The 13,692-nt window shown below is 43.2% G+C and overlaps 1 protein-coding gene across 1 annotated transcript; it reads left to right on the top strand.

The window, feature by feature from the left end:
* The first annotated feature begins 208 nt into the window (after window positions 1-208).
* ARR3 (arrestin 3) lies at window positions 209-13,321 on the top strand. Its single transcript, XM_005700704.1, has 17 exons — window positions 209-270; window positions 1,226-1,263; window positions 1,526-1,556; window positions 1,707-1,767; window positions 1,924-1,968; window positions 6,606-6,805; window positions 6,927-6,986; window positions 7,146-7,213; window positions 7,859-7,994; window positions 8,178-8,262; window positions 8,512-8,584; window positions 8,976-9,113; window positions 11,697-11,780; window positions 12,038-12,061; window positions 12,231-12,283; window positions 12,586-12,595; window positions 13,156-13,321. Exons 2-17 carry the CDS (start codon window positions 1,247-1,249, stop codon window positions 13,250-13,252), a joined length of 1,182 nt encoding a protein of 393 aa, XP_005700761.1. The 5' UTR covers window positions 209-270; window positions 1,226-1,246; the 3' UTR covers window positions 13,253-13,321.
* Window positions 13,322-13,692: the final 371 nt, after the last annotated feature.

The following is a 13,692-nucleotide window of genomic DNA, read 5'->3' as shown; positions in this document are numbered from 1 at the left end:
ATCAGATTCAACCCCTGACCTTGGCCCTGTCCCAGCAGCAAACAGCTAATCTTTTAGCAACTAATCTCTTGTTCACTAATCTGCTTTCCAAACTCTTGGCACCTGAGCTATTTATAAAGCAGTATTTTATGTGCCCCCCCCCAGGACCCTATTCTTCTCCCCTGGCCCCCACCAATCTGAAAATTCACAGGACTTTGGGTATAAGAGGTTGGAGAGGCGAGCATAGTGACCAGAGCTGGAGACGGATGTGAGCTTCACCTTCCTCCCCAGGTAAATAGTCCAAAGTCCTCTTATTTCCAGCCCATACTAGGCCCCATATCCCCTGCCCTTAGCACCTTCCTCAATATATCAAGAATTTGAGGGGCACCTTTCCCAACAGAGCTGACAGGCACTCAGGCCAAGATACCCTGGAAGAGACCTCTGAAAACTCCCCTAAGCTTCTCTCGGGCCAGATTTAATACACATCAAAGAAAAGTATTAGAGAGATATCTTTCTCTCTCTAAGGATCCCTACTCCAAGGCTTAGCACCTGGGGACATTGAAGGGGGTAAGAGTGGGCAAATCTGGGGAGCATGATGAGAACAATGAATAGGTTCAAGGAAGGCTTTCAACTTCCATAGAGGCTTCTGCCGCCAACAACCAAGAGCATGAGGGCACCTTTACTCTTCTGCACCTTTCTCCTTTCTTAGCTGTGTTAAGGCCACCATGAGGTGAACTAGGCCCCATAGGGTTCTGAACTAGGCTCAGAATCCATCGCAAAAACCAGAGTCTGGGTTTTGTTCATTCATTCATTCATTCATGTATCTAACAAACATGTCTTGGCATCTACCCTGTGCTAGGTGATGCTCAACCTCATCCAGTACAATTTTCTTCATAATTTCCTGGATGAAGGCCTTTCTCCAAACAAATTCCTTCTCCCAAAACACTCTCGAGAGGAAAGGGCCCCAGCTATTTAATAAAGCCTCATCCTTTCTGGAGAACAAACAGTACGATTAGTCAATAATTTGTAAAAACTAGGGGAGTTTTTTTCCTGTGTTCTGGATGGGTGAGAGTATGCCTGAATAAGTAACCCTGGTAGGAGGAAGAATAGGAAGCATGGATGGTGGTGAGGTGTCTGTCTAAGAAGAAAAGGTTATGTCACACCAGGTGTGTCCAGATGGTATATCAAAGCCAGGTAAGGAGAATGGGACCAAATGATTGAGCCTCCCTCCTTCCCCTCTTGCCAGAAAAGGCTCAACATCCACACCATGGCCAACATGTCTAGGTAAGTAAGAACTCCTCATTCTCTGCTTCTGTGACTTGTGGCTTACCCAAACCCAACGACTTGCCTTTGGGGTGGCGGGGTTTGCAACCTCACTTTTACTTGTGTTGCCTCCACCTGGGTGTCACTTCATTCTCCTTGGGCCTCTTCCTCTAATCCTAGAAATATTTCCTTTTCTCCCCAATTCCCTTTCTTTCCTTTCCCTTCTTCTCCCCCTCCCTTATCTTCCAATCCCCTTCCATATCCTCTGATTTTCTCCTCATAGGGTGTTTAAGAAGACTTGCTCCAATGGCAAGGTGAGAGAACCTGACCCAGATGGGCAAATCAAAGGGGAAAAGGGATAGATGTGTACGTCCTTCAACGTCTCAGGGGTTTGGGTTGGGGCCTTCAGGGGAATCTATTAAAAGAAGATTATGAGAGTAACATGGGAGGTTGTTCCACAACAGCTATCCATCTACCTGGGGAAACGGGACTTCGTGGACCATGTGGACATGGTGGAACCCATTGGTCAGTGAGTCCGAAAAGGGAAAGAGCCTGGGGAGGAGGGGAGTGGGAGCAAGGGAGTGAAAGAAAGCCAAGAAAGGACCATGCAGAAGAGGAACTTCTGTTTCATAGTCTGAGGACTTTTCCTGACCAGGGTGCCGTTTCTCCCCCTCTCCATAGATGGTGTAGTCCTGGTTGACCCTGATTACTTAAAAGGCCGAAAGAGTAAGTAAAAATCCTTGTTGGTCTGTGTATATGCCAGTGACCCCAACCTAAAATGTCACACACACCAGACAAGTAATCTGAATGAGTGGACTGGACAAGTGGACCAGAGGGTTATAAGAAAATTAAAAAGTGGTGGGAATTGTGAATGTCTTATCTGATAGAAGCTAACAACTGGGAATTTCAGCCCAGTGCAGCCAAATTTTCTGATTGTTAAAGAGGAACTGGAAATAAAGGTCAGAATAAGACTTTGAGAGGCTCAAAGTCTGAAAAGATTCTAGTGCCTCTTCCCAAATAATATTTAAAATAGATATATTTCTAAAGCATTAATTATATTTTCTTTTCCAAGATCACACAAAATTTACATGTGTGCTGAAATTAAATGCTTTTTTCTAAAATCTCTGATTTTCTCCCTTATTGTTGGTAGGGCCTTTGCTTCACTGCTAACCTGAACACACACTTAGACTGCCTACTGAAAGATCCAGTACACCAGAAATCCATATTATTAAAATATGGATTAAATTGATATGGATTAAATTATTAAAATTTGCATTAAGCAAATGTCCTGATTTTCAAATGTTGGCAGCTAATTAAGAGATTTTTTTAAAGCCCTGGATAAATCAAAAAACTATTTTTACAAGGGCTGGACCTGCAGGCTGCCACTTTGCATTTCTTTTTCCCTTTATTTGCATATGTCTTTCCGTATCTCCTTTGTGTAGGGAAACCCATTTTTTCCATTAAAAATAAGTCCCAAACAAAGAAATAAACAAAACAACAACTACAGCAAGTAACAGCAAAACACATTACTCTGGTTACAGTATTATAGTTCCAGATTACACTGAAATAATTGCTTTGCCATTTTTTTCTTTAATTCTTGCTCTATGATCCAACAGATTGAAAATTGGGTTCGATTTGAAAAAGTTCAGAACAAACTGATGAATACTAGTTCAAATGTAACCTTTAGGTATTGTGGAATAAACCAAACTTAATTGCTCAGATTAAACAGTGCAGATAAGCAATTCATCCACTTTTAAATATCAGAGGAATTTTGGGGTATAGCCAGTAAATTAATCAACTTATTTAAGACTCTCAATTACTCTGTAGTTCTAAACCCTAAATCATTTTTTCACAGCCCTACAAAATTTTCAGAATAACCTACAGAAAAAAATCTTTAGTTTTAAAAATGTATGTTGACCCAGGAAATAAAATGTGTTTATTCCTTTAATTTTCATCTTCATGTCCCTTAGTAGTTTTATATTATTATTCATTTAAGCTGTATGTATTTAAGTTTATTCCTTAGCTTTTTTATATGCTTTGTTACTTTTATCAAGATAATCTTACTTGCATAACATTTCCAAATATGTATTTTTTCTTTTGAGGTGCACTTGTTGATGTAAAATATACTAATACTACGCCACTGAATGAAAAAGGCCAGTTGTAGGGCCATATATGTGGTAGTGTGAATGAAGTGTGGTTTAACAAAAATTGATGTGGGATCTTTCTGTATTATTTCTTACAACTGCATGTAAATCTACAATGATCTCAAAATAAAATGTTTCATTTCAAAAAGGCAATGAAAGATAAGTCATAAATATCTAAGGTGGCCTTATATTTAATTACAGAAACAAAGTTGGGAAGCAAATGAAACAAATTAAGAGCAGTTATCTCTGAAATATGTATGATGGCAGAACTTTGATTTCTCTTTTTGTGTTTTCTAATTGTCACACAACTAATATGTATTATTTATGTAATAAACACAAATATAAATAACTTTAGAATAGATGTTGAATTAAAAAAACTAAAACAAGCTATTTCTTAACACAAAAAAGGATGATTGTAAACTGTCAGAGAATCAATAAGATCTTGGGGGTGGGGTGATGCCCTTCCCACCACATACACAGCTGGGATGTGACAAGAACAATTCCTCTGATTAACACACCCTGACCCTTTTGCCTGGCCCCTCCTCTTTTTCTGATTTCTCTTCTCTTTGACTTCATCCCTTCCCTTGCTTCCTTCCAGCCACCTCTTTTCCTCATCTTCTCTCTTTTTTTCTTTCCTTTGCTCCCTCTTTCCTTTTCCTATTCTTGCTCTCCCTTTTCCCACTTTTTTTGGCATAACTGGGAAACCAAGATGAATTTAATTTATTGTATCTTTTGAAAATTGTTAAGTTTGTCTTCCTGTAGAAACATTAGAAAAGTACAGATGAAGGAGAAAGACTGTAATCCTCTCACCCAGAGATAATCACAAATATTTCAGTTCACATTTATTCATATTTTCTGTGTAAAAATATCTATATTTTTATTTTAAATGCTATATTATACATAATACTTTCTAATCTTTTTTGCCTATGCAATATGTAAAAATCTATAAAATTTTTAGTTGCCTAGTACTATATTATATGAGTGCACCATAATATATTTCACCAACTTTAACCACTGGACATTTTTTGCTATGACAACCCCATAAAGTACATGCTTGTATGTATTTTTTTTCATACTTGTCCAATTATTTCTTTAGACTAAATGCCTGGAAAAGGAATGAATGGCCAAAGGGTAGTCACACATTTTTAAAGCTTTCTATCGCCAAATTGCCCTTCAGAATGGTTGTACCAATTCACTCTCCCTCGTGCAGGGTATCCTGGAGAAGGAAATGGCAACCCACTCCAGTATTCTTGCCTCGAAAATCCCATGGACGGAGGAGCCTGGTGGGTCGCATGGGGCCACAAAGAGTTGGACACGACTGAGCGACTTCACTTTCGTGCAGGGCATGAGGCTGCCCATTGTCCCAGTCATTATAAGCACTACCATTGTCACTACTTTCAGTCTTTGTTGTATCTTTTGAAAATAGATTCATTTGCTTTGCTTGTTTGTAATTTTAAAAGCAGATAATCTGGCTGTTGTATATTTTGATTTCTTAAAAATACAAAAATAGGTTGGTTTCTACTAGTGTGTGGCTCTTGGTAGTTTTGTTTTCTTTTCTTTGGGTCAGGGCTCCTGATAAGATTCTTGACCCCTATTCCATTTTTTCCCCAACCCCTGTTGTAAATCTTTCCTTCCCTCAGTCTCTGTCACTATCCTTGGAAAGATATCTTTCTGTACCCTATCCCACACTCCACTAGTGCACGAAGTAGCTTTCTATTTGTCCCAATAATCTTAGGTACTAGCTGTAATGTATAAGTTCAATTATTATTGTTCCATTTCTCTAATATTCCCATGATGATCATCATCATCCACATCTATAATTTAAATTTCCACAGGGATTTCTCATACATCACCTCCTTACAACCATCCTGTGAGTTAAGTTGGGCATATGAGTCTAGGCTTTAGAGTCATGTCTGAGTTAAAATCCTGGGCTGTTATTTAGCTACTCTGAGCTCATTTTCTCTACCTATAAAACAGAGATAATAACTGTAGAGCTCTTCTGCAGTCCTATTATTGACAGGTGAAATAACTGAGGCTCAGACAACACAAGGGATTTCTACAAGTCGTATGCAAACCTAGGTTCTGACCCTAGAATTACACAATGAATATCCTGTACCCATCACCTAGTTTTAAAAAGAATTACAGAAACCAACTGAAGTCTCCTGTGTATCCTTCCCTAATCCCATACTCCTTCCTCCCTCCCTCCTTTCCTTCCTGCCTCCACCTCGGGTAATAACTATTCTAAATTTGATATTTATTGTTCCCATGATGTTTCTATACTTCTAACTTTATATATCAGTGAGCAAATTTGGTATTGTTCTACATGCTTTTCAACTTTATATACATGGTATGATTGTGCATATCATCCTTCCTTTACTCAACTTTTGAGACTTAACCATGCTAATACATGGAGTTCAGGTTCATTATTTTAATCTCAGTTTAATATTCCATGATATGAATATACCATAACTGTTTACCCACTCTCCCATTGATAGGCATTTAAATCATTTCCAGTTTTATGCTATGACAAACACTGACGCCATGGACATTTTATATGTTTCTCCTTATAGACAAGGGCAAGAGTTCCACTAGATTCTTATTTCATAAGATATGAGCAGATTCCACTTTATTGGACAGTGCCCAACAGTTTTCTAAAGTGGCTGTACAAAGATATACTCCCACCACAGTATATAATCAATTGTTTCACATCTGGAGCATTGTTCAACATTTAGTGCTATCAGACTTAAAAATTTTTGACAGTCTGAGGAGGCAGAAATGTTATCTCATTGTGGCTTTAATTTGCATTTATCTGATTACTAATAAGACTGGACATGTTTTCATACTTCATTGGCCATTCCATTCCATGCTTCTGTGTAGAGCCTATTCATGCATTTTGCACACTTTTATATTGGAATGTTTGTATTTTTATTACTGATTTGTGGGAGTTTTTTTAGATACTATGAACACTAAACTTTTGTTACAGGTGTTGCAAATATTTCCTCAGGCTTTTGCTTGTTTCATTATTTATAAAGATTCCTAATGTAAAGAAGTTTTAAATTTTACTGTAGTCAAATGTGTTAATCCTTTTCTTTATGGCTATACTGGTTTGATAATGTTACATTGTTTCTCCATGTCTTCCTCTGAGCTTCTTCTGATGCTGTTAAGATCTCCTTTCCCCCTCAGACCTGACAGGTCACTCTCTTGTTCCTTTGCCTGCAGTGTTTGTCATGTTGACCTGTGCCTTTCGCTATGGCCACGATGACTTGGATGTGATTGGTCTGACATTCCGCAAAGATCTGTACGTACAGGTCCAGCAAGTGGTCCCAGCTGAGCCCAGCAGCCCCCGGGGCCCCCTCACAGTCCTGCAGGAGCGACTGCTGCACAAGCTGGGGGACAATGCCTACCCCTTTACCCTGCAGGTACTGACCCCAAGCCCTAAGTAAGGCTTCTAGGGAAGATTAAGAGACAAAGCTTAACAAAGAGAACAGAGTAAAGGGGTCCCTATTTCTTCTGTTTGCCAACCTCCTTCTGATCCTTTAGATGGTTGTCAACCTGCCCTGTTCGGTGACACTGCAGCCAGGTCCTGATGATACAGGAAAGGTGAGGTCTGGGTTCTCAAAAAGGTGGACAGAGGGATAAATGGACAAGACTGGAGAAAGGGACAGCTAATGGGTGGGATCAGACATTTCCTTATAAACCCATGAGGAAGGGAGTGGGCAGTGTCAGAAATGAGTTCTCTTTGCCTCTGCGCCTTTGCAGGCCTGCGGTGTTGACTTTGAAGTGAAGAGTTTCTGTGCCGAAAACCTGGAGGAGAAAGTCTCCAAGAGGTGTTTCTGTGGTCAACTTCAAAATCCCTGCCTCTAGCCTGCACCAGGAAACAGATCTTGCTCTCAGGACAGAAACGTCCTTACTTCTAACCTGTGTAGCAGCATCACCACCAATTCAGATGTCCATTTCTGATTTCCCTCTAATTTCTCTTCTTTGCTCTAGAGCATGGGTCAGCAAACTCTTCTGTCAAAGGCCAGACAAGAAATATTAGGCTTTGTGAACAATGTACTTCCTGTTGCACCTACTGAACTGTGCCACTGTAGCATGAAAACAGCCATGGGCAGTACGTAAATGAACAAGCATGGCTGCGTTCCAATACTTTATGAACATTGAAATTTGAATATTATATAATTTCCACATGTCATGAAATATTGTTCTCTGATTTTTTTCAACCACTTGAAAATGTAATGACCATTTTTAGCTTGCGGGCCACACAGACACAAGCAGCAGACCAGACTTAGCCAGTGAGCCATAGTTTGCTGACCTATGGTCTAGATACCTACCTTGAGGGTCCAGAGGCATTCTCTGAGGGAAACCTTCTACCACCTCCACCACCCAAGCGAGGACTGGGCTATAGGTTTGGCACAAGAAAGGTCTGTGGGTCCTAAGGAGATGTTCTGACTGTCCCCTTGGCCTCTACTTAGAGACTCTGTGCGGCTGGTGATTCGGAAAATACAGTTTGCTCCCCTGGAACCAGGCCCTGGCCCCTGGGCCCAGACTGTGCGCCGCTTCCTCCTGTCAGCTCAGCCCCTACAACTCCAGGCCTGGATGGACAAGGAGGTTTGTGACCCCCATTTCTCGCCTCCTAGTGTGCAACTGCTCTGAAACCCTTTCTTTATTGATCACCTACTTGGGAAGACAGGGGTGGAGGCCAGGTCGGCAAGAGTGCTGAGGAAACAAATTCTAGGTCTTTATCTGAGTGTTCTCCCTCCAACCTTATAACGGCCTCTCCTCCTGCTTTAGGTAAATTATCATGGCAAACCCATCTCTGTCAATGTTTCCATCAACAACTCTACCAACAAGGTCATCAAAAAAATCAAGATTTCAGGTCAGCTTCTTTTCCTGTCTCCCTGCCCCTGGTCCCAAATCCATGTCTTTTTCCAGAACTCTGCCCCCACTTATCCAGTCTGCATTCATCTAGGCTTTCCCTCCATTGCAGGCTTATCAAAACATACATCTCTGTTCACCATATATGCACATCTTAGTGTATCATGTGAAGTGTGCCCGTGTACAAGGGCAGTGAGTTGGGGTCTTGAGGATGACTAACTATAGTCATGTGCTTTTCCTGGCTCTGCAGTTGACCAGATCACAGATGTCGTCCTGTATTCACTAGACAAGTACACCAACACTGTCTTCGTTCAGGAGTTCACGTGAGCTGGCGCCAGGGCTGGGGTCAGAGAGCTGAGGGATAGGGTGGTGGAAAGAGGGTCAGGGTCTGGAGGCAGACGAGAGGATTGGGGAAAGAAGGAAGTGGGGAAGAGGCCAGGACTGAGGAAGGTCAAGGTGAGGGCTGATGTGGAAAAAGGGCGGGATTCTGAAGAGAGCTAGAGGGAGGATACTCACAAGAGGATCATCGAATTCTGAGAGGGGGCATAAGACAATTTCCCACCAGAGTGAATCGTTCCCACTCTCCACAGTCAGACATGTCAGTTCTCTTGGATATTCCAGTAGGTTCATGGAATTGTGCAAAATACTCTTGGGAATGAGAATCACTTAGTTGGCAAGCCTAGCTTAAGTTCTTCTCTTCTTTTCCTTTCAAAGGGAGACTATAGCTGCTAACTCCACCTTCTCTAAGAGCTTTGCAGTAACCCCGCTCTTGGCAGACAACTGCCAGAAACAGGGCCTGGCACTGGATGGCAAACTCAAGCAGGGTGACACCAATCTGGCCTCCAGCACAATGTAAGCTCACATGTAACTCCCAGCCTTCATTTTCTAACCCCCCAACCCATTCTGTGTGCTATATATACAGTTCTGAGGTTTCACCTTCAATGAAGCCTACCTGTTTCAAAAAAAATTTAAACATTCAGAGACACCTCTAGGCAAGAGGGCCAACAGTAAGCTAAATAATACCCATGGGACCAATGACAGGCTTAGGTCATAGGCAACAAGAAAGGAAAAAGTGGATAGGAAAAATTCCTTATGTTGTATAATATTTTACAACTCAGAAAGGTCTTATGTATGGTACTGTTATCCTCATAAGAATCCCACTAATTAGGCTGAATATGTGTTCTTATTCTATCTCTGAGGCTCAGAGAGATGAAGGAACTTGTCCAAGCTTGCACAGTGGCAGACGTGGAAAAGATGCTATCACATGTCATATGGCTCTAACACTGTGATCTCTGTAGCAGCTAATCTCTAGTGGAGATAGAAGTTCAGTGGAAGACAGATGAGAAATGAAGAGAAAAGAGGACAAAAACAAATATGATAGGAACTGATAGAATTATATCATCATTTATTTGGTCCTATGCCTAACACTTGGAGGCCCTAGTGTAAGATGTGTCTCCTACCAAAAACCATCTGCCACCATCTGACAAGCATTCAGTCCCACTGCCTTTCTCTGTGCTTTATCAATCATGTAGCAATACATTGTTATTGCTTGAAAGAGACTGAGAAATCATCCCAATAGCATTACTTTGCAGATAGAGGACCAGCATCCCAGGGCAATGAAAAATCTTGGAAAATCTCCAAAATCATATGGCTTTCTGTATTTTCCTTTCCTTAAAATTAATTAATTAATTTGGCTGAACTGGGTCTTTGTTGCTGTGTGTGGGCTTTCTGTAGTGGAGGTGAGCAGGGGTGGCATCTCTTGTTTGCAGAGCATGGGCTCTAGTGTGGGCGTCAGTGGTTGTGGCACAAGGGCTTAGTTGCCCTGCAGCATGTGGAGTCTTCCCAGACCAGGGACCGAACCTGTGTCCCCTGCATTGGCAGGCAGATTCTTATCCACTGTACCACCAGGGAACTCCTGTGCCTTATTTTTCAATCAGTCGGTTTTCACTGAATGCTTGTTACATAGTCATTCCTATGCTAAGCAATGTGGGAGGGTACGAAGAAGTTGAAGATAGTCTCTGCCTTCAGTTTATGGCTGAAATGGGGAACAAAGAGGAATGCGACCCAGCAATCCCACTGCTGGGCATACACACCAAGGAAACCAGAAGTGAAAGAGACACATGCACCCCAATGTTCATCGCAGCACTGTTTATAATAGCCAGGACATGGAAGCAACCTAGATGTCCATCAGCAGACAAATGGATAAGAAAGCTGTGGTACATATACACAATGGAGTATTACTCAGCCATTAAAAAGAATACATTTGAATCAGTTCTAATGAGGTGGATGAAACTGGAGCCTATTATACAGAGTGAAGTAAGCCAGAAAGGAAAACACCAATACAGTATACTAACGCATATATATGGAATTTAGAAAGATGGTAATAATAACCCTGTATACGAGACAGCAAGAGAGACACAGGTGTATAGAACAGTCTTTTGGACTCTGTGGGAGGGTGGGGGCAGGATGATCTGGGAGAATGGCATTGAAACACGTATATTATCATATGTGAAACGAATTGCCAGTCCAGGTTCGATGCATGATACCAGGTGCTCGGGGCTGGTGCACTGGGGTGACCCAGAGGGATGGTATGGGGAGGGAGGTGGGAGGGGAGTTCAGGATGGGGAACACATGTACACCCATGGCAGATTCATGTTGACGTATGGCAAAACCAATACAATATTGTAATTAGCCTCCAATTAAAATATTTATATTAAAAAAATTGAAAAAAGAGGAATGTGAATGCCATCTATTAGTTAAATGTTAGTATGTGTAGTTCAGATTATAAATCCAATAGGCGTTCAAAGAAGCCAGCATAGCTGGAGGAGACAGAAGGAGCTAGATCTTGAAGAATGTGTTGGATTTGGATAGCAATAGAGGAAGAAAAGAGAGTTCCAGGTTGGGAATACAGCCTGGGGAAACATTAGACGGTAAGAATCTGCACGACTTGTTCTGAGCAAGGAGAGAGGATGGGTCTGGTTAGGTCGTATCCCAGGTGTTAGGGAGTTAGGGCAGGAAGGTTAGAGAGGCTGCTGCTGCTGCTAAGTCACTTTAGTTGTGTCTGACTCTGTGTGACCCCATAGATGGCAGCCCACCAGGCTCCTCCATCCATGGGATTTTCCAGGTAAGAGTACTGGAGTGGGTTGCCATTGCCTTCTCCGGTTAGAGACGCTAGTTGGGGCCAAATTGTTAAGGGTTGTGAAAGTCAAGCAGTGTACTAATTATATTCAGAGAGGTAGCCTCTTGAGCAGAGGGTGACATGGTAAAACTGGATTTGAGGAACAGAAATGCGATCCCAATGAGTAGGAGATCAGAGCCTGGGAGACCTGTCAGATGACAAAAGATGCAAAGGAAGGGACCGGGGGACTGAATGAGTTAGCTCCCTCGCAGCCATTTCCCCTCAAACACACAACGATGACTACTACCACCTCCCAGTCTTCGACCAGGAGTGGACAAGGAGCTGCTGGGGATCTTGGTGTCCTACAAAGTCAGAGTCAACCTGATGGTGTCCTGTGGAGGGTGAGTGAGAATGCAGGATCTGTCTGGGCAGGGGCTGGGGAGCCACTTTTGTCTTCTTCCCAGTTGGACTGACCCATTCAACCCACCCCTTCTATGGACCTGTTTCCCAAACCTGTGAGCTCCATGAGCAGGCTACCTTCCCTTCCAGAAACTGATTCTGTGGTTGAGTTGGCCTTACAATTCCTAACTCCCCTGTCAAACTAGGTTGCTACTTTCCATTTCCAGCTGCTAATTTTAGGGTGTCATTCTATCCTCAGCATCCTAGGTGACCTGACAGCCAGGTAAGAGACTGTTGGGTGGGGGGAACCAGGGCAAGAAAGGGAGGGTGCAATCAGATCAAAAGAGTGATGAGGGAGAATCTAAGGGCACACTAGGACCAAAAAACAGGGAGAGAGGTTCAGGGAGTAGCCTTGGAGGGAGATCTGTAACCCAATCTTGGGATCCTTGCAGTGATGTTGGTGTGGAGCTCCCCCTGATTCTGATGCATCCAAAGCCGTCAAACGGTGAGTGACCAGGTGGGACTCACAGGAACACTGGTCCCAAGGGTTGGGGACCAAGCAATTCTGATCTCATGAATCTAGGACTGGCAGTTTGAGCAGAGATTCTATAGCAATAGGTAGGTTGGGTGAATAGGTTTTCAGAGCAATTGTGTGTATGCATGTGTACACACATGCATGTGTGTGTGTATTGTGTATGTATGAGAGGGAGACGGGTCAAAAAGAGAGAGGGAAGAGTAACAAGACATTTCTTCAGGGAACTTATCAGCTTTAATCCATATTTCCTTCCCTCTCTATGCTCACTACAGAGGCTGCTAGGTAAGAAAATGTGAGGCCTGGAAACCTCGCCCCCCACCCCTTTCCCCACTGCCACTCTCTGTTTTATGACAATGGAAATGTTAAAAAGCTTCCCTGGAGTGTTGTTTTCAATAGGTGTGCAGTGGAAACATGGTTTAACTTCGTGGCGTAGTTTAGTACAGTGCTTTTCATAAGCCCCCTTTCCCTTTTTGCATCCCCCACCCTCCACCTCCTGCTTTTCTCCCAGTCGTCGTCCTTCACCCTCATCCCTTCCAGTCTTTGCTTTTTTCCCTGCCTCCTAGCCCTTATTTCTCATTTTTCATTTTTCCATGCCTTCTCTCCTTCCTACCCCCAATTCTTATTTCCCCTCTGAGGGGGGAACTTTTGTGTTTGGAGATTGGGGAAGGAATGAAGAAAACAAGCCCAGTATGGTCCATGTCGGGGGGGTGGGGCAGCTGAGAGGGGGTGAGGGTCTGAGCTGAGTGGCAAGGAAGGGATCACTTCTCTGGGGTCAGGAAATGGGAGTGGATGATGCTCAGAGTTGTTCCTAACCCTCTGTTCCCTTCTGCTGCTTCTGCAAGCTCTGAGGACATAGTCATCGAGGAGTTTGCCCAGCAGGAGCCCAGTGGAGAGGAGAGCCAGGAGGCTTTGGCAGCTGAGGGGAATGAGGACAGCTGAACGCCTGGCTCCAGTACCTACATGTGGGAGCCCCCTGCAACACTCAATAAATCAGCTTGTCCGGATGTGCCTTCTGATCTCTTTGGTACTTCCTCCTCTTGGAGGAGGATAATGGAACTATCTAGAATGAACCAACTCCCCACCCCAAGCCTCCTACCCCCACTCCACACTAGTGATTAGATTTCCTGCAGCATGTTCTTTTCCTCCAAATGACCCCTGACTTCCCTCTGGCAAGGCCACCTACCCTCTGTGAGTGCTTCAGCTTTCCTGGCCATCCCTGCCCTCATCCCACCCCCAACTATCCCACTCCCAGGATCACACACGGCCCAGCTGCCCCACCTCAGGCAGCCCAGGCCTGAAGGTGACGTTGATAGCTGGATGGAGTGCCATGTGACCCCAGGCAGCAAGTGCCACCCACCTGCCAAGCACAAAGCATATCA

The sequence above is a fragment of the Capra hircus genome (genome assembly GCF_001704415.2).
Source record: "Capra hircus breed San Clemente chromosome X unlocalized genomic scaffold, ASM170441v1, whole genome shotgun sequence".
Classification (NCBI taxonomy): Eukaryota; Metazoa; Chordata; class Mammalia; order Artiodactyla; family Bovidae; genus Capra; species Capra hircus.
The sequence above is the reverse complement of the archived record's forward strand: the minus strand, read 5'-3'. Positions and strand labels throughout refer to the sequence as shown.

Bases quoted from the DNA above. Each gene is read 5' to 3' on its own strand.
- ARR3 (XM_005700704.1), top strand. The intron at 7,995-8,177 runs GTTTGTGACCCC...CTCCTGCTTTAG, and splicing joins AGGCCTGGATGGACAAGGAG to GTAAATTATCATGGCAAACC. The intron at 9,114-11,696 runs GTAAGCTCACAT...ACCACCTCCCAG, and splicing joins AATCTGGCCTCCAGCACAAT to TCTTCGACCAGGAGTGGACA.